This window comes from Suricata suricatta, chromosome 16 (genome assembly GCF_006229205.1).
Source record: "Suricata suricatta isolate VVHF042 chromosome 16, meerkat_22Aug2017_6uvM2_HiC, whole genome shotgun sequence".
Taxonomy (NCBI): Eukaryota; Metazoa; Chordata; class Mammalia; order Carnivora; family Herpestidae; genus Suricata; species Suricata suricatta.
This window is the reverse complement of record NC_043715.1, coordinates 46,027,455-46,052,262: the sequence shown is the minus strand read 5'-3', so window position 1 is coordinate 46,052,262 and position 24,808 is coordinate 46,027,455. Positions and strand designations below refer to the sequence as shown.

Here is a 24,808-nt window from a genome sequence, read left to right as displayed (position 1 = left end):
CCAAAGGTGGGTTCACTGATGACTGTGTGAACATCGGCCACTAGAGGGCGAGAGCGGCTAGGGATGCGCAGGCGCTCAGTGACCGTCAGAGGCCGCTGCGGCTCGTCCTGGGAGCGCAGTGACCCCTTGGACCCTTTCCCTCTGGACATTCCAGACGAGAATGCGTTGGTCCCCGATTTGTGCCAAGGGCTCCACAGCCCCGAGGCTGAGGATTGTGCGAGGGATGTAGGCAGGATAAAGGCTAGATCCTTGATACACGTTCCAGACCCCAGGAGGAAGGGTGAGAGGGATATTTGGGGTTCTCAAAGCCCCACCCACCCCACTCCAGGATGCTGAAATTCGACCTCAAAGTTTTCCAACACTGTTGCCCCCACCCAGTCCCCATTCCTGGGACACGTATACAGCAAGGTGGTCGTGGGAGGACATGGGATGTCCATGGGCAGGCATGCTGGAGGAAATGAGAATAAGGGACTTGCCTACATTTGTGTTTTTCTTCTGTGTGTCCAGATCTTCAACAGATCCTCAAAGGGACCTAGAACCCCAAACACAGACTGTTTGGAACTCTCTCTCTCTTCCTCCAGGAAGCCTTCCCTGACCTGCTCTCAGACTCATAAAGTGCCTCCTCTGGGTACCTACAACCTCGGGCCTTCCCCTCTGGGCCCTGACCCCTCTACCTTTGCCTTCCCTGTCTCAGAATAGATTGTCATGTCTGGAAGTGTGTCTATGTCCCTCACTACAGTCCCATGAAGACAGGGACCAGGGACTTCTCAGGCACCAAAAATATCACCATCATTGTTCAACGCAGGGACAGACAGACTTGGGGGGGGAGCATTTAAAAGTTATCTTCTGGGGCGCCTGGGTGGCTCAGTCGGTTAAGCGTCTAACTTCGGTTCAGGTCATGATCTCACAGTTCACGAGTTCAGGCACCGCGTTGGGCTCTGTGCTGACAGCTCAGAGCCTGGAGCCTGCTTTGGATTCTGTATCTCCCTCTCTCTCTGACCCTCCTCTGCTCCAGCTATCTCTCTCTGTCTCTCAAAAATAAATAAAAAGCATAAAAAATTTTAAAAAAAAGAAAAGAAAATATTTGTTGAGTGACTGAGTGAATGAAAGGTAAGTGTTTGGGGCAGAGTTACCTGTATCAATTGGAGAGTCACTTCCGGACCTCTTTTGTAGAGGTTTTTTTTTTTTTTTCCTTTCTTTCCTTTTTAATGGCTTTATTGAGTTATAATTCATGTATCATACAACTCACCCATAAATTGGTTTTAGTACAGACTTGTGCAGCCATCACCCCTTTGGTGGAGCTTTGAGCCCCTTCCATCCTGAAACCCTGGCCGTCAGGTGCTCTGGTAGACATTTCTCACTGTCCTATTGAAGGGGAGCATGGGAAATCTGGGGTCCCCTCTAGCTAAGGAAAGAGGCAGCGCCCTGAGGACGATCTGAGGCCACCCCCTCCCATCCCCTTCCAGGGCCCCGCACGGGAGAAAGATGACTCTCGAGATGAGAGAGAAAAAAACAGGCAGGAAAAGAGAAAGAGAAACAGAGACCACGTATGACCTGTGTCATAGACCACTGGGCAGAGAACATTAAAGACAAAGAGATAGGGGCGCCTGGGTGGCTCAGTCGGTTAAGCCTCCGACTTCGGCTCTGGTCAGATCTCACATTCATGGGTTCGAGCCCCGCGACACGCTCTGTGCTGACAGCTCAGAGCCTGGAGCCTGTTTCTGGTTCTGTGTCTCCTTCTCTCTCTGCCCCTCCCCCTCTCATGCTCTGTCTCTCTCTGTATCAAAAATAAATAAAACATTAAAAAAAAGACAAAGACAGAAAACAGAGATAAAGAGAGAAACGGACATAGGAGGAGAAAAACTAAGCGACAGAGGCACGGAAATTAAGAGCCAGACACGGAGTCAAGGATGGAGGAGAGGAAGTAATTTAGTGGCTCGGAGGACAAACTCTGGAGCCAGACTTTTGGAATCAGAGGCTGGCAGAGGCAGAAGGTACAAAATAGGTGGGTTTTTTTTTAATGGAAACTTTTCATAAAAAGTAGAAGGAACGTGAAGGGCCGCGTGGGCTAGTCCCGGGCCCGGCAGCTTCTGTAGGAGGTGCAGAGGGTGGCGGGAGCAGGGAAGGGCATCCCTCCTTCCATTGGTTTCTGCGTCCTTACTCTCCAACCACGCAGGCGCCACGTGCACATGCGCGCAAGCAGGCGGGAGAGCACGCGGCAGGGACCCGCGTGCGCAGGCGCAGAGCAAACAGCCTGGGGCCGCTGGGACTCAGGCCCGTGGCCTGGCGGGCGCGCAGTGATGCGGCTGGTGAGTGGGTGCGAATCCTGGGCGACAGATACAGCGGAAGGAGCCATCGGTGTTGACGCACCGTGCATTGACGCAGAGCGGGGAGGCTGCCTCGGCCTCGTCACACTCGTTGATGTCTGCAGAAAGAGGTACGAGGGGCTCAGCTCGGGGCTGGGGACCCTGGAGCCCGCCTGTCTGGCCCCTGGGGCAAAGGGGTGCTGAGCCTTCTGCTTGGAGTTGAATCCAACCACTACCACCTGCTGGCTGTGTGAGCATGGGCAAGTGGCTTAACATCTCCGAGACTCAGTTTTGTGTTCCGTAAGATGGGTACGGTAGCCGCTATGTCACTAGGATTTTGTTAGGAAAATAATACTGATAATGATCTCACAACAATTAATGCTTACTCTATGCCAGACATGGTTTAAAACCCATTATGTATATTTATCCTCCTAACAACCCTGAGGTGGGTAGTGATCCTGTTTTCATACCGGCAGACTGAGACCCGCGCCGGGAAGCTCCTTGCCCAGAATGACACGAGCCCACATTCTGCCCAGCGAATTCTCAGACTCGGAGTGCCCAGTCCCCTGCTGTTTCTTGCCCGTGAGTCCTTGGGGGACTCAGTTCTTTTCTGAGCCTTGGTTTACACATAGGCCTCAGTGTCACTGTTTAACAGTGTTGATGATATTCACAGCTCTGTGACATGGATTCTACAACTTATGCTCGGTTTTTGGATGAGAAAAACTAAAAAAAAAAAAAAAAAAAAAAAAAAAGGGACAGTGACCTGTCCCAGGGTTGTACAGCAAGTTGCTGGACGGAGCCTGAGGTCTGTCCGACTACTCCAGTCCATGATTGTAACCACTTTGATTTAGTCCTGCCTGGACTAGGCAGACACGATTCTTAGAAGACGGAGCTCTCCAAAGCGGTCAAGCAAATTGGCCACGGTACTCCTGGGAATGCTTAGCCATCACACCTGCAGGATTCTACAGGATTCTTCAATCCTCCTTCCAGCCCAGCCCCTGGCCGCGAAGGTCAAGCTCTGCTTTCCTCGAAGCCCGACCTCGCCTTCTTCAGGCCAGCCCCATCGCCGTGCGGGACTTACTACCTGCTCCCCGCGGTCCGTGACGTCCCTGACCCCCCTCCCCCTCCCCTTCCGGTCAGGGCTTCCACCCTCGCCCCGCGCAGGCCGGTCCTGGCCGCCCCTCACCGACGCAGGCCATGCGGGTCATGTCCAGGCGGTAGCCACTGAAGCAGTCGCAGGTGAAGCCCTCTGGAACGCGCACGCAGCGGCCGTGGGCGCAGCCGTCCAAGATCCCGCACTCCTCCGCCTCCAGTCCCTCGTAGGGTCCAGACAGGGTGCCTGCGGAGAATGCGGGACTCCGTGGTTCGGGGTCTCTGCCTTCCATGCCTTAAACCCCCACAGGGCCGTGGGAGGGGGGCGCGTCCCTGGTCTGGTATCCTCTTCTAAACCGTGCGTCCCGCCCCCGGGCTGTGGGGGGCGCCGTGGGGCCAGGTTTTCCTAGCTCTGCTTCCCATCAGTTTGCCTCCTATCCTCAGCGCCTTCTTGGTCCGCGGGTGTGTTTCCGTCCCTTTGTCCCTTTTCATCACTGCTCTCTGTCGCTCTCTCCTAACTGTATCTGTGTTTTCCCATCTCTCTGATCTAGTCCCTCCCCTCGGCTTCTCTTTGTTTCTGCGTCTCACTCTTCCCGCCCCCGTTCCGTTTCCATCTCTCTGCACACCTAACTCCTTGTCTCGGCCTCCAGCCCTCGCCAGAAGTGCTCACCAGCATAGCTTCCACCTTCGGGTGACTCCTCAGGCTCTGGGAAGGAGCCACGGGTGTCGCGGGACCGATAGCGCCAGCGGCTTCCGGGGCCGGGTGGCGCCGCAGCAGCCTCAGATTCACCGTAGGGGCCACCGTCGTCCTCAAAGTCCGGCATGTCATAGGGTGGTGCTCTGTAGGGGGCCTCCCGGCGGGCAAAGGGACCAGGAGGTGGTGGGTAAGGGTCGTAGGGTAGCACGGGTGGCGGGTATAACTCGGGCCCGTAGGGAAGGCCCTGGTAGGGTGGACCTAGGTCAGGGCCATATTCGTAAGGGAGTCCAAAGCCACCTGGCCGTGGGGGGCCATATGCAGGGGGGCGCAGCACATTGCACAGGGCCTCAAAGTCATCTGTGAACAGGAGCCAAGCCTCATGGTTAGCCCTCAGCACCCACCATTCATGTCCCTCGACTAGAAAGGAGCACAGAGGAGAGGGGAGGAGGGCCCTGGGCTGAGGCTTTGGAGGGGCTTCAAATGAGGGGGCTGGGATTTCAGGATCCAGATAGGGGTTCTGGAGTCAGGATTAGGGGGCTGAGGGCTGTGATTGGGATTCCATGGTGCTGGGATAGAGAGTACTAAGTACTACTGCTAGGAATCAGGGTCCAAGTGCTGGAATTTGGGGGACTCATGGGGTATTGGACTAGGGGCCTAGAGAAATGGGACAGGGGTGTTTTAAGGACCATACTGGGGAGTCCCAGGACTGCTACTGGGGGGCTCAGGGGCCAGGATGCATAGGAGGGGATCTGAGCCATGGGACCTGGAAGTCTGAGGACCAAGGACCAGGGTTTTGGGCCTGAGCTGAGTTCCCATGGGCTAAGGATTGGGGGACTCAGGGGTTTTAGGAGCCAAACTTTGAGGATCTCTGGGGTTGTGTGTTGGGGTCTTAGGCACCTGAAAGTGTTCAAAACATTTAGACTCGGAGCTCTGTGAGCTCTGACCAGGTAGTTTGTGGGCCAGGACGGTGGGTCTGAGCAACTGGTATTTGAGGTCTAAATCCAGGACTGGGGGGGTGGGGGGGGACGTGTCTCATGGGCTGTCTTGGCCTCCGAGTCTGACCCAGGCAAGCGGCAGTACCTGAGTCCTGGGCGGGGCAGAGGGCACAGTCCATGCCCCAGGCCTCGCCATAGAGGCAGCAGCATTCTGTGTAGGTGGCCTGGCGGTCCAGCCGAGGGCGACTGCACACGAGGTCAGCCCCCACTTCCTGCCAGCACACTCCCAGATTGTCATCTGAGGGCAAAGACAGCATCCATCAGGGTGGGACAGGTGGAATCAGCCTTGCTACTCGGTGCCTAACACCAGACGCGTCCCCTCAGCTTTGGTCTGACTCTCAGAAGGCCTCTGAGATAGCTCCAGGGGCTAGTGCTTGGTCCGGCTTGGCCAAAGGCAGTCGTGTAGGGGGAGAAAGGGCGGGGCGGGGGGGGGGGGATGTAGGGACAGGAAGTGGAAGGAGAAGAGAGTTTGCATCAGTGAGCAAAAAGAAAGGACCCAAAGAGATAGAGACAAACACATCCAAAGAATCAGAGAATCCAAAAAGAACAGAAAGCAAAGATGCAGAGACAGACGAAAAGGAACGGACCTAGAAAGACCCAGAGAGTGGCAGAAATTCAGGGAAAAAAACCTCTAAAGACAGAAACCCCGGAGAGGTGAAAAGAGACAGAGACACACAGGGAACTAATGAGAGGAAGCACGGCTTTGGCACTTAGGAAGCCCAGGTCCCATGACGTCCTGAAAATGAAATTCCTCACGGCCACCCTGTAAAGTAGTCCCACCCAATGTGCTGAAAGGAAGCCTGGGCCAAGAGGCGACAAGCAACATGCAGGTACACACGGCCAGCACATGGCAGGCTCCTTCGGAACCTTGGCCTTAAGGCACACTTCGGACACCAGGCCAGCTGGCTTGCTAGGAGAGCCAGACGCCGAGATTAAATGGGGGCGTAAGGGGGCGTGGCCGAGCACGCGCGAGGGGCGTGGCCTGACCCCTGCGGGAGCGGGCCGGGGGCGGGGCTACCGAGGCTCTGGCTCTCGTTAGAGACGCAGCGGCGCCGGGAGCCGTCCAGCACCAGTGGGGGCTCGCAGGTGCAGTGATACGAGCCCACGGTGTTGACGCAGCTGCCGCCTTCACACGCCGGCTCCTCGTCTGCACACTCGTCATTATCTAGGGAGGCGAAGAGGGAGTGGTTAGGGGGCAGCCCTCTAGTCCTTCCCACTTCCCCATCGCGTTGACAGTGTGATAGATGGAGTCTAGACTTCAGGAAAGACTTCCTGCTGGGGGTGGCGGCATTCCAGAGAGGGGCTGGCTTGGTAGAGGGTTGGGGAGAGGGGGTTGGGGGGTGGAATGGGGGCAGGTGGAGCTCGCACCGACGCACTCCAGTCGCTGGGTATGGTAGTAGTAGCCGTTGCTGCAATAACATGAGTAGCCTGGGGCCGTGTTCACGCACACGCCGCTCTTGCACACCTGGTCTTGGAAAAGCTGGCACTCGTCCACATCTGCGGGAAGGGGGGTCAGAGGCGCGCCCCAAACCAAGAGAGATGGGGCGGGCCAGGGTGTTGGGCGGCTGGATGGGGGGCTCCGAGGCTTGACCAGGGAAAGAGAGAGACAGAAAGGTGGCGACAGAGACCCAGAGGCAGAGATAGGGAAAGGTGGAGACAGGCGACGGGGTGGAGTAGAGACTGAGCAAAAGGGTGGGAGATAGAGAGAGGTGAAGAAAACAGAGAGGGTGAGATGGAGCCTGGGGGCTGAAAGTGAATGGGCCTTGAGGTCTCATCTTACCCCTCCTGAGGCTCAGGTCTCCACTGGGTGCCAGGTAGCCCCGGCCATGGGGGCACAATGACTGGTACTCGGCTGCATAGAGAGACAAAGCTGAGCCCGGACACCCTCGACGGCACCCCTGCCCTGGGCCTGCTGCCTCCCATCTGTCTCTGCTTACTCCTGCGCCCCTGCTCACCCAAGTCTTCAGGCCCCGTGCCGGTTTGTGCCCACCTCTCAGCTTCATGCCCGCCTGGCTGGCAGCTTACTCTTGCCCATGCAGTCCCTGCGCCCCAGCCCATGTCCAAATGTATCCTCTGTCCCAGCCGCGTGCCCATCCATTTCTCCCCAAACCCTCAGCTCTGTGCCCACCCAGTAGCCCATGCTTACCTGTCTCGGTGCCGGGGCACTGCTGGATGCGGCAGCCGCTGCCCCAGCCCTCCCCCACGGTGCAGCAGCACTCCTGCCACGTCACGTTCCGAGCCAGGATGTTGTCACACGCATCGGGAGCCGCTGTGTCAAAGTAGCACTCGCGGCGCCCGCTGCCCGCGGGGCCCTGCCTAGGCGGGCTGGGCCGGCGGGGTGGGGAAGGCGGAGGTGGCCGGGCAGGCAGACCCCGGCTGGCAGGTGCCTGGGGCTGTGGGCCCGGGAATGTGCCTAGGCAAACAAGGGGCGTCAGCCCAGCATGGGCTGAGCCTCTCACCCCGTGTTATAGATGAGGAAAGCCAGGCCCCCGAACTGAGGCCGGACCACACACCACACCTCTCACCATCTGTGCTCGTCTCTCCCACTCTCGTCTCCTGTCATGTCGGCATCTCTTGCCTCCCCTCCTCACGCCCTCCCAGGTCTGGCCCATGATCCCAGCTACAGTTTGGGATGGGGGGGGGAGTTCTCTGGCCTCTTGGCTACCTCCTGGGTCCTCACATCCAGTGTGTCCCCCAACTGCCCTCACAGTCTTCCTCCCCAAACCTAGGTTTGGGCCTGGACCCCTCTCCCCCCTCCACTAGGCTGCCCACAGCCTCTCCACTTGGCCTCTCGCCTCCTGCCACCCACCCTCCCCTCCTCTCCCATGGCCCTTGCCTTGGTCCAGTCTTGTCCTCTCCTGCCCAGGTCCCTTCCCTGGAGGCTCCTGAGGCTCCCAGCCCCTAGTGTAACCCCCTCCCCAGTCCACCTTCATGTGGCAGCCAGATTCTGATTATACCCCTCTCCCACTCAAACCCCGCCCCCCCCCACGGTGCCACAGTGCTCTCAAGAAAGGCCAGCCCCCTCATCAGGGAAAATCAGTGTGACCGGGCACTGCCTCCTTCTGCGGCCTCGCTTCTCCCCACCCCCTCCCCTTGTTCTGTCCCCTTGCACGCCGCCCTGAACATCTTTTGGTTCCTCAAACGTGTCAGGCCCTCTCTGGCCCTGCCAGGCCTTTGCCCGTGTTATGTCCTGTGCCAGGATGTCCTCCCTCACCTGCTTCTCCTGGCTTATTTCTCCTCTTCCTGCTGCTCTCAGTTCAGACGTACCCCCCTCAGGGGACCCTCTCTGGCTGGGGTAGGCAGTTCCTCTGGATTCCCGTAATCCCCCAGCCTTTCCCCATCACACCCTTGTTCCTTCTGGCCTGCGCTTCTTCCTTCCAGCCCTGATTTCTCTGGTTGTCACTCTCTGGTGAGATCTCTGCCTGCCTCCACTGAACTGTGAGTCCCTTAAGGACAGTGTTGTCTGTCCTGGTCACTGCCGTGTCCCTGGTACCCAGAATAGGGTGTACACACAGTGGGTTTCCTGTGAACATTTTTTAAATGAAGGAATCTGGTAGAGTCAGGGACAGGGCTGACCCTGAGTTGGCCCACCACGGCCTGAATGTTTCATTGTTATTTAAAACAACAACATTTTAAAAAAAATAAATAAAATAAAATAAAACAACAACATTTAACTACTGACAGCTGCCCATGCCAGAAATGGTTAGATCACCTCATTTTTCTGTGAGCCCTGAAGCCATCAGTTAAATAGAGACATCAGGGGGCGCCTGGGTGGCTCAGTCGGTTAAGCAGCCAACTTTGGCTCAGGTCATGATCTCGCGGTTCCTGAGTTCGAGGCCCACGTGGGGCCCTGTGCTGACAGCTCAGAGCCTGGAGCCTGCTTCAGATTCTGTGTCTCCCTCTCTCTCTGCCCTTCTCCTGCTCATGCTCTGTCTCTCTCTCTTTCTCTCTCAAAAATAAATAAACACACACACAAAAAACAGAGACATCAGTCTTACCAGCTGACGTTCGTGGCGCAACGCAGCGTCCTGTCATCGGGTCAAACTCCTCAGGGCTCGTGGGACAGACACACAGGAAAGAGCCTTCGACGTTCTCACAGAGGGCGGCTCCACAAACACCCTGTAGTGTTTCACATTCATTCACATCTGTGAGCAAGAGACAGAGGGGAGAGTCAGTGGTTGTAGCCGTCAGTGATCCCAAAGTTCTAAAAAATCCGAGCTTTCAAATACAATGAGTTTTTTTTTAATGTTTTATTTATTTTTGATACAGAGAGAGACAGAGCATGAGAGGCGGAGAGGCAGAGAGAGAAGGAGACACAGAACCGGAAGCAGACTCCAGGCTCTGAGCTAGCTGTCAGCACAGAGCCTGACGCGGGGCTGGAACCCAGGAACGTGAGATCTGACCTGAGCCAAAGCCGGAGCCTTAACCGACTGAGCCACCCAGGCGCCCCTACAATGAGTTTTTTTCATGACCCAGACCCCATCATCCACTTATCTTCCACTTATCTTCTGGTGACAAACCTGAACTTTCCTTGGGAGCCCTCTGCCCCTCCATTTTCGACTCCTGTATTTATGAATGGGGCTAAATCTACTCTGAGGGGTGGGCACAAGTCCTAGGCATGGCCAACCGATTACTGCACTTCCGTGGCTCAGAGAGACAGGCGGTGACCAAGCTGGGCCAAAGTGAGTCCTGGGACTTTTGCTAGAACTACCAAGAAAGAGCCTCCCTCTTTAGCTCTAGGGTTGCCAGGCTGAGGATGTGAGCCCAGAGGTGCCAGGGCCTTCTTTGTCACTGTGAAAAGAGTCTGCCTGAGCAGAAATACTACAGGGGAAAGCAGAAGCGAGAGGGAGAGACAGTGCACCTTGTTAGAATGCCTGGGTCCAGGCATGCGCAAAGTGCAAACGCATTCCAGGATGTCACCGCTTTAACTTTTTTCAAAGAAACCAAGCCTGTGTACTTGGCAGAATGTAAAGAATATATTATTAAGATTCATGCAGTTCACTGTATGTAAATTGAGCCTCAAATAAAAATATCTGTAGGGGCGCCTGGGTGGCTCAGTCGGTTAACCGGCCAACTTCAGCTCAGGTCGAGCTTGTGGTTCATGGGTTCAAGCCTCACGTCAGGCTCTGTGCTGACAGCTCAGAGCCTGGAACCTGCTTTGGATTCTGTGTCTCCCTCTCTCTCTCTGACCCTCCCCGGCTCATGCTCCTTCTCTCTCAAAAATAAACATTAAAAACATTTTTTAAATGTTATAAAAAACAATTTTTCTCACAAAATGTTGGGGAAAAAAGAAAATGTTTCTGTATACTTAGGATTAGTATGCATTTTACAGACTTTATGCATGTATTTTATGTATTTTTTTAAGCCCTCCCCAAACAAGATCTGAACCAATAGCTTTCCTGTTGCTTGTCACCAGAAGGGTCCTGATTGATAACGGAAATGCTGTACATTCCTAAGTGTACAACCCTAATGTGTCTGTTCATATTTGTTCACACGCCGAGTGTGAACTCACATTTGTCCAGGGTACGGAGAGGAGCAGGGCTGGCCCCACCTCTTCCCCACCCGCTGGCCCCACCCGCCCCCTGGAGCCCCGTACCCACGCAGTGACGCCCGTCCCTGGCCCCCTCATATCCCTGGTCACAGAGGCACTGGAAGGAGCCGGGCAGGTTCTGGCACATGGCATGGGCTCCGCAGAAGGATCGATTCCGGCATTCATCCACATCTGCAACCACCAGACAGTCAGGCCGCCATTGCTGGGCTTCCCATGCCCTCCACCTCTCACCCAGTGCCTAACGGACACCCACCCTGGCATCCGCCCCCTGGTGTGGGCTGATAGCCAGGGTCACAGGCCGGCGTGCAGCGGTAGGAGCCGGGGGTGTTCTCACAGCGCTGGGCTCCACAAATCGCTGAGCCATATTCTTGGCACTCATCCACGTCTGCAAAAGAGTGGGGGGAGGGGAGCCTGGTGGCTCAGTCCGTTGAGGGGCTTCACACCCAGCATGGAGCCCAACATGGGGCTTGAACTCATGCCCCTGAGATCAAGACCTGAGCTGAGATCAAGACTTAGCTGCTTGGGGCGCCTGGGTGGCTCAGTCAGTTAAGCTCCAACTTTGGCTCAAGTCATGATCTCATGGTCTGTGGGTTCAAGCCCTGTGTGGGGCTCTGTGCTGACAGCTCAGAGCCTGGAGCCTGCTTTAGATTCTGTGTCTCCCTCTTTCTCTGACCCTCCCCTGCTCATGCTGTCTCTCTTTCTCTCTCAAAAATAAATAAAACATTAAAAAAAATTTTTTAAGAGTTAGCTGCTTAACGAGCTGAGTCACCCAGGCACCCCTCTATTTTCCCTCTTAAAGTTGACATTATGTCAAGAATATCCATGCATTTTTTAATATGCCAACTGTCACCTCCCTAGACTATAACCTCCACCATGCAGGGACTTGTGTCTTGTTCCCCATGCAACCCCAGGGTATAGAGCTGTGCCTGACACACAGTGTGTGCCCTCAAACTGTTTGCTGAATGAATCTTGAATTTATTTACATACTTACTGTCTGTCTCTCCCTCCCCCCACTCCCCCACTGTCAGCTCCATGAGGGCATGGATTTTGTTTGACCCACTGCCACTGTCTGGCGCACAGTAGGTGCTTAATGAATTCCTGCAGAATGAATGAATGAGGTCCCCTGAAACTAGGCTTCCACAGATCAGAAGTCTGGCAGCCAGAGAGCCAAAGATAGCCCACAGTCATTTCATCTGCTCCCCAAAATGTCAACCCACACACTATGCAAAAATATATCTTAGATTGGCCCCAGCCTCTGGTCTCACCAGTACCCTGCTGGAGCCTGGTGGCGAAACAGGGGAGGGGAGGTTGGGAGGGGAGGGTGTGGGGGAAGGCATGAGGAATGAGAAGAGCAGGCTAGGGCTAGGACTGGAAGGGGTGGGCCTACAGTTCTGGGGGGCTGGGGCAAGGGCGCTAGAGACATCTGAAGAATGGGGAAAGCACCAAATCTGGAGAGACTTGGAATAGAACTTGGGAGGTGGGGTTGAAATGGGCAAGGCTCAGCATGGTGGAACCTCAGGGAATTTTGAACTGGGAAAGGATGGGCCCAGGAGAGCCAGGGTTGGGCCTCTCGGTGAGGGGAGTGCAACTAAAAGTGGCGGGAGTGGTGGAAGGTGTAAAGAAGGCAGGCTTCAAGGAGCCCAGAGAGAAAGAAACGGAGTTTCTGTGGAGGCACTAACTTCTTCCTGGAGATGTCGTGCTGGGGTCTAGCCTAAAACGTGCACTGTGCTAGAGGAGTAGAGGGGGCGTAGGCTGCCTCTGGAAATGAGGCTTGGCCTGGTATCTGGTAGGCGTGTCTCCCCCCCCCTCACCTCCACGGGAAAATGCAAGGGCACCCCGGTGTTTTATTTCAACCACAGAGATGGGGGCACAGTTAAGTGCATTGGTTGGTGGCTCCTCCCCTCCCCTCAAGTCCGGAAGGCAGGGTGCTCCTCCTCAGTCCCCAGGAAGCTCACTCCAGCAACTAGTCCTCGAGGCAGGGGTGGGGGAGGAGAGGAGTCTCACCGTCACAGGTGCCCTCAGGGCCCGCATGGTAGCCAGGGTCGCAGTCTCGGACACAGCGGTAGGAGCCAGGGGAATTCTCGCAACGCTGCGACCCGCACAGGGCCGGGCCCCGCTCTCGACATTCGTCTATGTCTGAGGAAGGAGGCAGAGCAGTCAGACGCGGGAAGCAGGGGAGGCTGGGAGGCAAATGAGACCAGGTTGGGGAGTTAAGGAAGGGAGAGGAGAGTCAGAAGAGGGGAAGGGAGGAAGCATTGGAGGGGAGACAAACGGCAGAGCAGGGGACGCAGAGGAGCAGGGATCAGGCCTGGCAGGCGCCTCTCACCTAGGCAGGAGGCGAGGTCTGGGCCGGCGCGATGTCCGGGAGGACAGACGCACTCGAAGGAGCCGTCGGTGTTGGTACAGATGCCGCTCTGGCAGAGGTCCTCCTCGCTGCACTCGTCCACGTCTGCGGGACAGTGTCCGAAACCGCGGACCACCTCCTCGGCTTACCATTCCAGGCCAAGCCCCTCCGCCGTCCTTGCCCCGCCCCTGTGGCTGAGGTCTCCTCCTCTTCCCACCAACTCCCCTCCGCCCCGCCTGTCTTAGGCTCCTCCTTTCCCTACAAGCGCCACCCCTCCGACGCGCTCAGGCCCCGTCCTTTCCAATCATGGAGCAGTTTATCCCGACTCCACCTTCTCCGCTCCAAACCCCGCAGCTCCGCAGGTCTCGCGTTGACGCTCTAAGACCTCAGTTCAAAGCTTAAGGCGCCGCCTTCTGCCCTCCCCCCGTCCTGGTTTTCTGGTGAAAGCCCACCCTTTCCCGGTCCAGGCCCAGCCTGGGTACTGACCGAGGCACGAGGCTCCTCGCGGTCCGGGCCGGTAGCCGGGGGCACAAGTGCAGGCAAAGGAGCCGTCGGTGTTGAGGCACTCGCCGTGCGGAAAACAAAAGTCTCCCTCTAAGCACTCGTTCACGTCTAGGGTATGGGAGAAATAGGGCTGCGGGGTCAGGGCCCAAGAATCATCAACTCCGCCCCCAAGCCACACCCCAGAGGGCAGTTTCTAAGCCCCATCCTTTTAGTCCAGCGTCTACCTCCACATCAAGCTTTGTCCAGGAACCCAGATCCTACCCTCAGGCTCTCGGGGACCTCGCCCCGCCCTCTCCCCACCCTGCCTACCTGCGCAGGGCCCCGGCCGGCCCGAAGGCGCCCGGTAGCCCGGCGCGCAGCTACAGCGGAAGGAGCCATCGGTGTTAGTGCAGTGGCCATGGGGACCGCAGGAGGCACCCGAGCTGCACTCGTCCACATCTGTGGGAACACGGGTTTCGGAAGGGGTCCGGTCTAGGGACACTGGACGGATCCCCTTGTGGCAGAAGGCTCTCAGAAGTTGTTGGGTAATGTGTTGGGTTGGATATGAACTGAAAGATCCATGGCAGGAGTGGGTAGGGGAGACCAATATTCCCTCATTCTGGCGACCATAACTGGAGGTCCTATGGGTCAGGTTTTCTGAGAACTCCCTGTGCCAGGATCCTGGAGTCGGTAAAGGGACTCTGGGCGAGGACTGAGGTCAGAAACTAACTAGGATAAGAGGTCAGGTATTATAAACCAGGATGATTGGTTCTGTTGAGTCAGGGGTCAAAGTCAGTGACTGGGATCTGAGACCAATTCAGGTCAGGGGTAACAGTCAGGGTCCAGAATTCTTCCTCTAGGCAAGGGTCAAGGTCAGGGATCATGAACCCAATACCCCAGGGAAGATATTCTGAAAATGGGCAGAGGCAATGAAAGAGAAAAAATCAGAGGTCACAGAGGGTCAAGGGTTATGGTCAGGAGTAATAGTTAAGTCAGATGTCATGGTCAAGTTTAGGGGTCACAGGTCACATTCAGGGTCAAGGGTCAGTCGGGATCAGACGGGTTACAATTGCTATCAGGGTTGTAGTGAGGGTTTCTCAGTCGGGGTAATGGTTAGGATCAAATGTCACAGTCAAGTTGAGGGTTCATGGGCCACAGAATCAGAAGTTACGTTCAGGGCCAAGGGTGGTGGTCCAGGCCAAGAATTGCAATAGGGGTCAGAGGCCCATGATCTAGGTCAAGAATCACCATCAGACTCTGAGGGTCAGGGTCCAGAGGATTGAGGTCCAGGTCAGGAGGTAATGGGCCAGGTCAGGGGTCACGATGCAGGTCTAAGGTCATAGCCAGGGCTTGGTCTCACCAGTGCATCGTCCATGTTGCAGGTGGTGGCCAGCAGGACAGGCCCTGCACTGGAAGGAGCCAGGGGAGTTCACACACTCCTGTCCAGGACATGCCAGATGATTCTCACACTCATCCACATCTGGGGGGCAGGGGAGAAGATGGCCTTGAAGGAGAAGTCCAAAGCCCCCATCACCCATCTGCATGCCTCCCTCCCTCCCTGGCCTCACCCTCGCACTCGGAGCCAGCAGCGTTGGGTTGGAAGCCAGTGGGGCAGACACACTGGAAGCCACCTTCTGTGTTCTCACACCGGCCATAGGCGCAGGGCGGGGGGCTACGGGCACACTCGTCCACATCTGGGGCAGAGGGGACCAGGGGGGCAGAGAAAGAGGCCTGGACCCAAACATCCCCATTGCCATCACCACCTACCCCAACACTGCAGTCTGGAGGAGTCTCTTGGACTTTGCTCAGGCTCCTCCCATCTCCCAAGAGGGCAGATTCCTTCCCTGTTTCCCCATTAATGGTCTCTCCAGCAACCAGGCCAGGATGAAGCTAGGGCACCACCTCCTGCACGTTGCTCTCCCCACCTCAGAATTGTCCCCTCCCCAGGGTTCCCACAAACACTAGAGTACCATTCCAAAAAGGAGGAGGGAGACCACCTTCATATTTGCAGAAAGGGCAGAAGACGCGAATCAGACCCTCCCTACCCTCTCAGCACCTCCTCTGCACCATCCTCCATCACCAAGCCCCATCACCCTGCCTCTCTGTCCCCCAACCATGTCTCTCTCCAGTCCCCACAGCAAACAGGGGTGAAGCGGGCTTGGATTCAGCACCCTCACCTTGGCATGGGGCCCCCAGCCCTCGGGAGCGGAAGCCAGCAGGGCAGGCGCAGTGGAAGGAGCCAACCGTGTTGTCACAGCGGCCTGGCCCGCAGGGCGGTGGCTCTTGGGCACACTCATCCACATCTTCCTCACACGACGAGCCCCGGAAGCCAGCCGGGCAAACACAGCGGAAAGAGCCGGACAGGTTCTCACAGACCCCTCTGCCACAAAGGCCTGGGCTCTGCGTGCATTCGTCCACATCTGCCCCGGGGCAAGGGGCCCAGAGTCACGCCTCTATGTCCTCCACGCCCCTGTGCTCCACTCTGCCTCCGTGACTTCCATCACTCTGCCTTTCCACCCTCCATCACTCTGCCTCCTCGTCCGTCTCATTCTGCCCCCCATTCCCCATTATTCAAATTCCCCATCCTACATCCCTCTACCTTTTCAGTCCCCAAGCTTCCTGTCCACCTCCTAGAACTCTAGTCAGCATCAATCGGTTTCTTTCTGCCCTGTTCTCCATAACTCTACCCCCTTCCCCCAGAACTGACATCTCCATTCTCCACCCCTCTGCCTCTCCATCCTCAATGACTCAGCTTTTCTGTTTTCGATTACTTGTCCTCTCCATCCCCAAGTCACTCTGTCTCTACAGCCATCAGGCTGCGTGTCTGATTCTCAGAACCTGCCCCCCCACCCCCACCCCGGGTCCCGTCTTGCAGCAATCAGCTTCCCCCTGCCTCACCGATCAGTTTCTTCATCTGTCAGCACTGCCACTCTACCCTCCCTTCCCCGCACATCCCCTTCCCCTCTGACCCTGTCAGTTCCTCACCCTGGCAACCGGCTCCGTGGGGAGCAGCCTGGTACCCGGCGGGACACACGCACAAAAAGCTGCCTGGCGTGTTCTCACAGCGCCCGCGGTCACACGGAGGCGGAACGCGGTGGCACTCGTCCACGTCTGTAGTCACAAACCCAGAGGTTGAGACTGGGGCAGACACTCCCCCTCACTCCCCGCATGTCCGCCCTCAAAGGGCTCTGGGAGGATGCGAGGAAGGGAGGGCAGGGGCGGAGCCAAACTTGGGCATGGGCCCGACTGGGGCACGAGCCAGGGGCAGTAAGAAGAGCAAGGAATGGATAGGTTTGAGGCGTAGGCGGGCAAGGAGGGGAGCAGGGCAGTTGGGAAGGGAAGGCAAGACGAGGACTGGGGGGCCCGCCAGGGTAGAGGCGGAGAGGGGAATCGTGAGAGGAGCAATTTGGGAAGGGCAGGATCTAGGCAGGGCAATGGAGGGAAAGGAGGCTATGCAGACCGAACCAAGGGAGGGCAGGAGCGAGGGAAGGGGGATTTAGACTACGGGGCCCCGCAGGGTGGGGATCAGGAGTCAGGTGCTAGGTGGCCGCGGTAGTAGAACAGAGGCGGAGCCTGAGGGAGGGCTGGAAGTATTTCGGAATACGGAGGGGGCGGGGCCAAGGGAGGAGGGCCGCGGGTCCCGGTCGGGGAGAGGTGTACGGTCGTGGCTGGGGCTCGCCCCGTCGGGAGAAGCCGGTTGGGGGGTGAAGAAGCAGGGGTGGAGCCGAATGTAGAGCTGGGGCGGGACCAGGGCGTGGGGAAGCTTGGGAGGGCGGGAACTGCTGGAGCGAGACCCGGGCAGGGGTGGAGCGTGGAGCTGGGCGGGGCGGATTTCTCACCCAGGCACTCCGTAGCCCGCGGGCCGGCTCGGAAGCCCGGGCCGCACACGCAGTGGAAGCTGCCTGGCGTGTTTTCACAACGCCCGGGGGCACAGGGCGGGGGCACGCGGCGGCATTCGTCCAAGTCTGAGGGCAAGGAAAGGGCTGGTCAGGAGGTGATTGGCAGAGACCCCCGCCCCGCTCCGTCCGCCCCCTTTACCGGGCTCACCGACGCAGTGTGTGCCCTGCGGGCTGAGCCGGAAACCGGAATCGCACGCGCAGGTGTAGCCACTGGGCCGAGGGAGGCAGCGTCCTGGGCCGCAGACCTGAGGATTGCGCTGACACACGCCCGCAGAGGGACCTGGGGGGTCCAGTCAGCCAGGGTTCCCCCATCTCTGAATCCTCTGTCCCTTTCATCCCCATACAGTTTCCTCAGATCCTCTGTCTCTCCCCACCCCAGCCTTCCGCCTCTGATCCTCCTCTCCTTTATTATGGGACTTCTCATCCGATCCTCTGCCTGAATTCCCCTTATTGCCACCCCAAAGCCTCCGTTTCTGATAATCTGCTTGCCAGTCCTCTGCCTGAGATGTTCTTAGTGCCCTCTGTGTGAAAAATAACTGTCTAACATTAACTGAGCACTTACTAGGTGGCAGACTCCTCAGGGATAGTTCAGTGAATCCTCACAGTGATCCTAATTTTACAGGTGAGGAAACTGAGCCTCAGAGAGGTTAAATGACTTGTGCAGTCAACAGAGAACTTGAACCCGGGCCTGACACCAGCTCCTAATGTTACTCGACACTCAGCTCTCCAAACCTTTCTCTTTTCCCACACATTCCTTAAGTCCTCTGGCTGTAACACCCCTCGCCTGGACTCTTCACCTTCGAGCTCCCCCTAGCACCCCTGCCTGTGATACCCCCATCAATGCCCTCCATCCCCTCTACTGCACCTGATTCAGGGATCTCAGGACCAGACCAGGCAGGAATGCTGGGTAGGGGAAGCTCAGGGCCCGGCCTAGGCTCATGTGGGGGTTCTGGACGGTGTGTGGGCAGAAAGCCTGGTAAAAAAGGGGTATCAGCGAATGGAGACCTGGATTTGGGTGTCCCTCTCCTTATGAGGCCAGGGCAGCCCCTTGGAGATGACATCTCTTCCTCCAGGAGCCAGCTCACCTGTGGGTGGCCGAGAGGTGGAAGGTGGAACCCGGTGGCTGAGGGACACTCGGGGCGGCTCCTGGCCCAGGGGTCTGGTGTTGTAGCGGAGGTCAGAGGCCGAGTAGTGGTAGCCAGGGCCAGCCGGACAGATCTCCCGAAAACCCTCTAGCAACAAGAAAGGGAGGGACAGGAGCAGAGAGAGGACATGAAAGCAGGAGGGAATGAGAAAGGAGTCTAGAATCTGGCCTTGACTGGGGGCAAGGCTTGGCCTGGGTTTGTGTCAGGGGTTTGGGTTGGATGTTGGTTAGGGGTGGTACACAGGCCAAAGAATGGGACATCCCCGAGGGTAACAGTGGGAGCAGGAATGTTTTTCCATATTTGGGAGAGTGACAGGGACAGGGGTTGAGGGTGGGATCTGGTCTGGTTTTTAGGCAGAAGCTAAATTGTCAGGGGAGCGTCTCTGGGAAGGAAGGGCATGTCTGGGGCAGGGGCAGAGCCTAGGCTGAAGGCAGGGTCTCTGGAACTCCGGGACTTGGCCACATCTTGGGGACCAGGTTGGGCCGGCAGCATATCTCAAGGGCTAGGGTCAGTCAAGGCTAGAGGTGATGGTGGGCGGGTTGTCTCTGGGGTGGGCGTGGCCAAAGGTGGGGTGGAACCCAGGGGAAGTCCAGTCTAAGGGCCCAGGAGCAAGGCCCTAGAGTAGGCACCCTGTTTAGTCACATCTAGAGATAGGCCAGCAGGAGGCGCTCACCTGAGCCGAAGGGTGGGCAGAGCTGGCAGCCTCGACCCCAGGCTTTGCCCACGCGGCTGCAGCAGCAGATCTGCTTGGTGATGTTGCGCAGAATGGGCAGCGAGCAGCCACCATCGCGGAGCACTCGGAAGCAGGGCCCTTTGGCCTCCGAGATCACATGCTGGGCTGGGGTGGGGGAGGAAATTCTTCAGGGCCAGCTTGCCAGTGTAGCAGAACCAGCGGTCAGGGAGACAGAAAGGTGGTCCCCGGGAGGGCTTGGTGGGTGTAAAGGCCATTCAGGAGAGGTGAGGGGTCTGGAGGTGTGAGAAAGGTTTAGGGCCTGAGGCGGCAACGAGAGAATCTGAGAAGGATCTCTGGGTCTGCAGAAGGTCCGGTGGTCGAGGGAGATGACGGGATTTGGGGGCCTGAGAAAAGCTAAAGAAAGTCTGAAGATCTGAAGGGGTATGTATCTAAAAGTTTAAGGGGTTCTTAGAGGGACTGAAGAAGGTCCCGAGAGTCTGAGAGTGTGTAAGAGTCTGAGACATTCTGATAATGGCGGTGGGGGTGAGTCTAATAAGAGTGACTGGGGGGACCTGGGTATCTGGGGAGATCTGGGGAGTCTAAGGGAATTAAAGACCCAGGGATGCTCTGGAGTGGGGTCTGAGGGCAGGGTGGACAGGTGGCCGATCCACCCTCAACCCTCTCCCATGGCTCACAGATGCAGCTGCTGCGGGACGAGTCGTGAAGGAAGCCGTCGGGGCACACACACATGTACCCGCCGTGAGTGTTTGCACACTCCCCATGCTGGCAGCGGCCGCCGGTGGCGCACTCATCCACATCTAAGAGGAATGCAGGGGCATCAGGGATGAGCTCCCTGCCAGCCCAGCTCCTAGAGCCAAGCCCTTCTCACTCCCGTCCCCGCTTACCTTGACAGGACCCATTAACCCTTTCAAAGCCGGTTGGACACGGGCCATCTGGGGTGCCCGCTCGGTCGGAAATCCCTGTGGAGAGAAGAGAAGGGTGGGCCAGGGGCGGGCGGAGCGAAAACAGATGGGCGGGGACCAAAGAGGGATGGGAGGGATTAAAAGAGGAGTGCGGCTTGAGGGCTGGGCGATCCTGAGGTAAGCGGTCGGGCAGAAGGCAACGGGGGAGGTTCCAGAAAAGTAGGAGTGGGGCCCTGTCAGAAAGGGTGGGGCAAGAACAGAGTAAAAAAAAAAAAAAAGTAAGAAAGGGTAGTGGGCGGTACCCGAGCGGTATGGAGATCTCTAGACTGGAAATGATCACTACAACAGGGTACGTGTGGCTAGATTTTGTGAACAGGGTTTGTCTGTGGGCAGGGTACCAGGAGCCACGGGGTTATCACCTCTCCCCAGCTCCGAGCACCTCAGGGATGTCCTGGGGCTTACCCAGGTGCTCCGAGCAGACCTGACAGTCGTGAACGCCCCAGGCCAAGCCAGCCCCTCTGCAGCACACCTCCTGCGTCCGGAGCCCGGGCAGCGGGGACGCACACTGCGGAAAAGTGTTGGGTGAGCGCGCCCCCGCGTGGTGGCACGCCCCGGGCCCCTCCCCACCAGCCTCATCTCACTTCGCTTCCGCGCAGCTCCCGAAAGCAGTAACCGAAGCCCGAGGCATCGGAATAGCTGTCCTCGCGCGGCGCGCTCTGTGCCAGCACCGTGTAGGGCGCCGCCGCCTCCGCCCGCGCCGCCGCCTCTGCCCGTGCCACTGCCTCGGCGTCCGCCTCCTCCCAAGAGCCGGACACGCGCTCCACCTGGTGCACCACCACGGACGCCTCCTGCGGGTGCTCCACGTGGACGCTCACCATGGACGCCACGCCTGGAAGGAGGCACGGCGGGGCAAAGGGGTGTCTACACGGGTTCTTACGGATTGGGACTAGGAATGGGCAGAAGGGCGCACTGGAGAAGGGTATTCAGGAGAAAGCAGGAAAGATGGGGGTAGAGAAACGGCGAGGTAGTGGACAAGATCAGAGGGGAACCTGGCCGCACCCTCCTCACCGTGCTCGTCGTCGCGGTGGTTGGCCAGTGGCATGGTGTACACCGAGCGGGTGAGACCTGGCATGGCCGGGGCCGGTGGCCGGGCTCCCGAGGAATGCAGCTGGCAAAACTTGCCAGCGAAGTCCGGGGGACAGAGGCAGCGGTCAGGCTTCACGCACACACCGCCGTTGTGACAGATCAAGGGACACAGGACTGGGGGGAGAGAGAAAGGCTAACTCAGTCCCTAACGTGTCACCGAGCAGTTATAAGTCGCTCCGCTTTGAGCTGTTCTGTCACCTCCACCAACCCTGGCCACCTGCATTGGCAGGATCCTGCCGTACAGCCCTCCGGCATAGCTCCGCCCACCGGGCCAGTTCGCCACGCCCTCCAGCTCTTCACTTTCAGGTCACTCCGCCCTTCCTCTCAAGTCCCAGTTTGAGGCTGAATCCACCGAGTTCCAGTCCCACCCAGGCAGCGCTGTCCCCGCCCATTGGCTCAGCCGCGACCACTCTAGTTCTTTTCTTAGCACTGAGCCCCGCCCATCTTCTCATCAGGCTGGATCTTTCGCTGTTCTAGCTACGCAGACCCAGCGCTGGTCTCTTCCAATGCCTAAGTCGACATTTTGGCCACCCCCTGACATCACCCCCCTCTCCCAACTCGGTCTCTAGCATTCTAGGCACGCGCACATCCCGTCAGGCCAGGCCCACGACACCTAACCTCCGCCCGCTGGCTATGCCTCCCCTTCTAAGCGCCTCGCCCACATTACCTTCTATCCGCGGGATTCTAAAGCTCGCCTATCTAGGTGTTTAACCTGCTGCCTTTAACCCCGCCCACTTTGTTTTCCTCTTGCCGAATTCCCCGGGCTCTCTGGCTCACGCTCCTCCCGCCCCAGCTCCTCGGCTCTCCGGGCGTCCTAGCCCCACCCACCGCGCTTTGTCTCCGCCCACCTCCCCTCCGGCTCTCGCTCCAGAGTTCCTGCTCTGCCTTCCCGCCTCCTGTAGCCCGGGGGCGGGGCCGCGACGGGAACGCGCCTTCGCTCCCCTCTGCGCGCCCTCGTTGGGCCCCAGGCCACCTCTGGGCGGGGCACTGCCAGCTGTGCGGCGGGGTAAACAAAGAGAGGGGTGCCGCGGGGGTAGGGCGGCGGCTCCGCATTCCGGACCCTTAGGGAGCCCCGAGCCCGCTGAGCCAAAGAAGGCCGGACGTATCCTGCGAGGGCACCCCCTCCCTTTCTCCCCCGGGGCTACAGAGAACAGCTGGAGACAGCTGTGCGGAGGGGAGGAAGGGGGCAGGCGGCTGGGGCCGTCCAGGAAGGCGTGTGTGGGATACTGAGCCACACACTGGGGAGAGGGAAAGCGTAGAGGGAGCCCCTTCTATTTAGAAGGGTAAAGAGACTGGACTCCTGGAAGGAGATCAGATAGAGTGCAGTACTCTGGGATTCAAAGATGGCTTAAGGTTTCTAGAATGGAAAGAGAGCCTAGCTCAGAGAAAACTAAAGCTCCCTTTCAACAGAAGAAGTCTGTTAAATCCTTTTGGGAAGAGTTACGCAGAAAACAGAACTCTAGTGCCTTCTAGGGGACAGCTAGTTTGAGGGTGCTGAGAAAAGGATTTACATGGAGAAATGGGATTCCCTGGGAGTCCCCAGCACACAAGAGCCTCAGTTGTCTGGGAAGATTCTAAGATACTGTGACTCGCCCATCCCCTCTCAGCTAGGGGATTAGGTGCCCAAGTCTTTGTTGATGGCTGCCTGGGGCGGGGGGGATCACAGTGTCTGTGGGTAGTCTTCTAGTGAGAATCGGCCGATCAAGACCAACTCTGGGGTTCTCTGAAGATCGATGGATCAGAAAGAAGTTCCTGGGGCCAGGGGTCAGCTGGAAAAGCAGGGCTTGGAAAGACAGGAATCAGAAGTCTGATGGCACTCAGTCGGAAATATAAGAGAATGCTAATGTTTTGTGGAAAGTGAATTCAGCGGGGGAGTGGAGTTGTCCCTATATAGGGTCTGTAATCTAGGGTTTCTGTGGGAAGTAGGGAGTAAGGGGCACGGTTTGGGGGATTACATCAGAAGAATGGGAGGGAACTTTACGGGAGGGGCTGGTCTCTGGAGTCTGTTGATAGGGGTGGGGAGGAGGCTTAGGGTCTGAAGGCTGAGACTCTGGGCTCCCCTAGTTATGGGAGTCAGGCCAGGACTTCAGAGTGCCCTAATAAGGGTCCTTAATTGAGTAGTGGGAGGGGCTTAACTAGGAATCAAGGTTCCAAGATAGGAAGGGTCTCTGCTGGCAGGCTGGTAATCCATCTAGGTCTCAGGGCATTTCCCAGCCTCCACCGGCATTTCTCCGCCTTGTCTTGGTCTGAATGCTGGCCCCCCACCCAGCTCCCTTGGGGCTCCCACACCCAGGACATATTGCTACATGGGCACAGCCAACTCCATACCCCACGCCTCTGGAGGAATAAGGAGCTGAGGACACTGGGGTCCTGCCGAGGTCAGCCCCCCTTCACATGCCCCTCTTGTGCCTCCAGGGGCTTGGCACCCGCCTGGGCACGGCGCCTGGCACGGGCGCGTCGGGGCTGGGCCGGAGGGAGTGTAGGCAGGAGGGAGGAAGGGGAGGAGAGAGGGAGTGGCAGTGGGCGGGGGCTCAGGCGGGAGATGAGCTCACGCCGGCCAGGGCTGGATTGGCTACGGGCCAGGCTGGGCGAGTTCTCGGAGCCAGGGGCCCCCACTCCCCACTCCAGAGGGCCTCTGGGGTTGGGGGCAGGTAGGCCCCAACCCTGAGAGGCTGACCATCCCTGTACCCTGGGGCCAACAGGTGACCCGCCCTCCCCACCTCACCTGAACCTGGCGGGGGGGGGGGCTCCCTATCTGTAGGGGTGCCTGGTGTGCACCCTCCTGTCCCCTCTGTCCCCAGGGGGCGCCCCTTCCCCTAGGCCTCCTATTTGGGTTTCTCTCCCACGTGCGACCCTTGCAACTCAGGGTCTCGCATCGCAGAGACCCTCCTTCTAGGGACTCTTTCCCTCTCAGCTCTTTCGATCAACCTTCCTCACCCCAATCCCCCTCCTCACAGGCACTCCCATCCTTTCCTAACCCCTCCCACCCAAAGATACAGAAACTGGGACACCCCTCAGGGCCCTGAAACTCTCCCTTCGTCTCCAGGGACTCCTTACAAACTCAGCATTGGGGCCCCTTCCCCAAAGCATCCAGGCCCGTCAATTCTGGTATCCCCCACCTTGACTCAAAGGCATGAGAGCCGGCCCCTATCTCCTCACGTGGGACGCCACAGGTCCCTGCGAATCCTCATTGCTTGCAAAATCGGGACCCTCAAACCTCAACCCCCAAAACCAGGAATGTAAGTCTCTCTTCCTTAATACCCCAGGGACTCCCCAACACTACTATACACAGAATCTGGGCTCCCTCTCCTGGGGGACTGTCTCTCCCATCCCCGGGGATCCTCCTCCCCCCGGGAACCCCTCCCTCGGGACCACCACCCCGCACTCACAGGCGCGGAAGCCGGGTCCCCCCGGGGCCGCCCCGCCGGGCGCGCCGCTGTCCACGCTGGTGGTGTTGCGGGGCGCGCAGGTCGGGGTACAGCGGGAGCCGGTGGGCCCGTGGACGCAGCGCAGGCCGCACACGGCGGGGGTGAAGCGCACGCGGAGGCGCTCTC

General features: G+C 58.1%; 1 protein-coding gene across 4 annotated transcripts in view; it reads right to left on the bottom strand.

The window, feature by feature from the left end:
* Positions 1-1,983: 1,983 nt before the first annotated feature.
* LTBP4 (latent transforming growth factor beta binding protein 4) overlaps positions 1,984-24,808 on the bottom strand; it is a 28,418-nt gene continuing 5,593 nt past the window's right edge. For 2 of the 4 annotated variants that reach the window (XM_029925390.1, XM_029925389.1), the window contains exons 5-33: positions 21,177-21,368; positions 20,750-20,997; positions 20,571-20,673; positions 20,091-20,165; positions 19,881-20,003; positions 19,186-19,350; positions 18,453-18,599; positions 18,233-18,340; positions 17,516-17,647; positions 17,308-17,433; positions 16,454-16,579; positions 15,646-15,888; positions 15,037-15,162; positions 14,829-14,948; positions 13,799-13,927; positions 13,472-13,597; positions 12,968-13,090; positions 12,646-12,777; positions 10,895-11,026; positions 10,687-10,812; positions 9,089-9,235; positions 7,237-7,503; positions 6,871-6,942; positions 6,459-6,587; positions 6,109-6,255; positions 5,176-5,328; positions 4,069-4,452; positions 3,493-3,645; positions 1,984-2,425 (exon numbers count right to left, since the gene is read on the bottom strand). In XM_029925390.1, the coding sequence (XP_029781250.1) occupies positions 2,271-2,425; positions 3,493-3,645; positions 4,069-4,452; positions 5,176-5,328; positions 6,109-6,255; positions 6,459-6,587; positions 6,871-6,942; positions 7,237-7,503; positions 9,089-9,235; positions 10,687-10,812; positions 10,895-11,026; positions 12,646-12,777; positions 12,968-13,090; positions 13,472-13,597; positions 13,799-13,927; positions 14,829-14,948; positions 15,037-15,162; positions 15,646-15,888; positions 16,454-16,579; positions 17,308-17,433; positions 17,516-17,647; positions 18,233-18,340; positions 18,453-18,599; positions 19,186-19,350; positions 19,881-20,003; positions 20,091-20,165; positions 20,571-20,673; positions 20,750-20,997; positions 21,177-21,368 (4,409 nt within the window). In that variant the 3' untranslated portion in view covers positions 1,984-2,270. The remainder of the gene's footprint in view (positions 2,426-3,492; positions 3,646-4,068; positions 4,453-5,175; positions 5,329-6,108; positions 6,256-6,458; positions 6,588-6,870; positions 6,943-7,236; positions 7,504-9,088; positions 9,236-10,686; positions 10,813-10,894; positions 11,027-12,645; positions 12,778-12,967; positions 13,091-13,471; positions 13,598-13,798; positions 13,928-14,828; positions 14,949-15,036; positions 15,163-15,645; positions 15,889-16,453; positions 16,580-17,307; positions 17,434-17,515; positions 17,648-18,232; positions 18,341-18,452; positions 18,600-19,185; positions 19,351-19,880; positions 20,004-20,090; positions 20,166-20,570; positions 20,674-20,749; positions 20,998-21,176; positions 21,369-24,808) is intronic. The other 2 variants (XM_029925392.1, XM_029925391.1) reach the window with 2 other exon arrangements.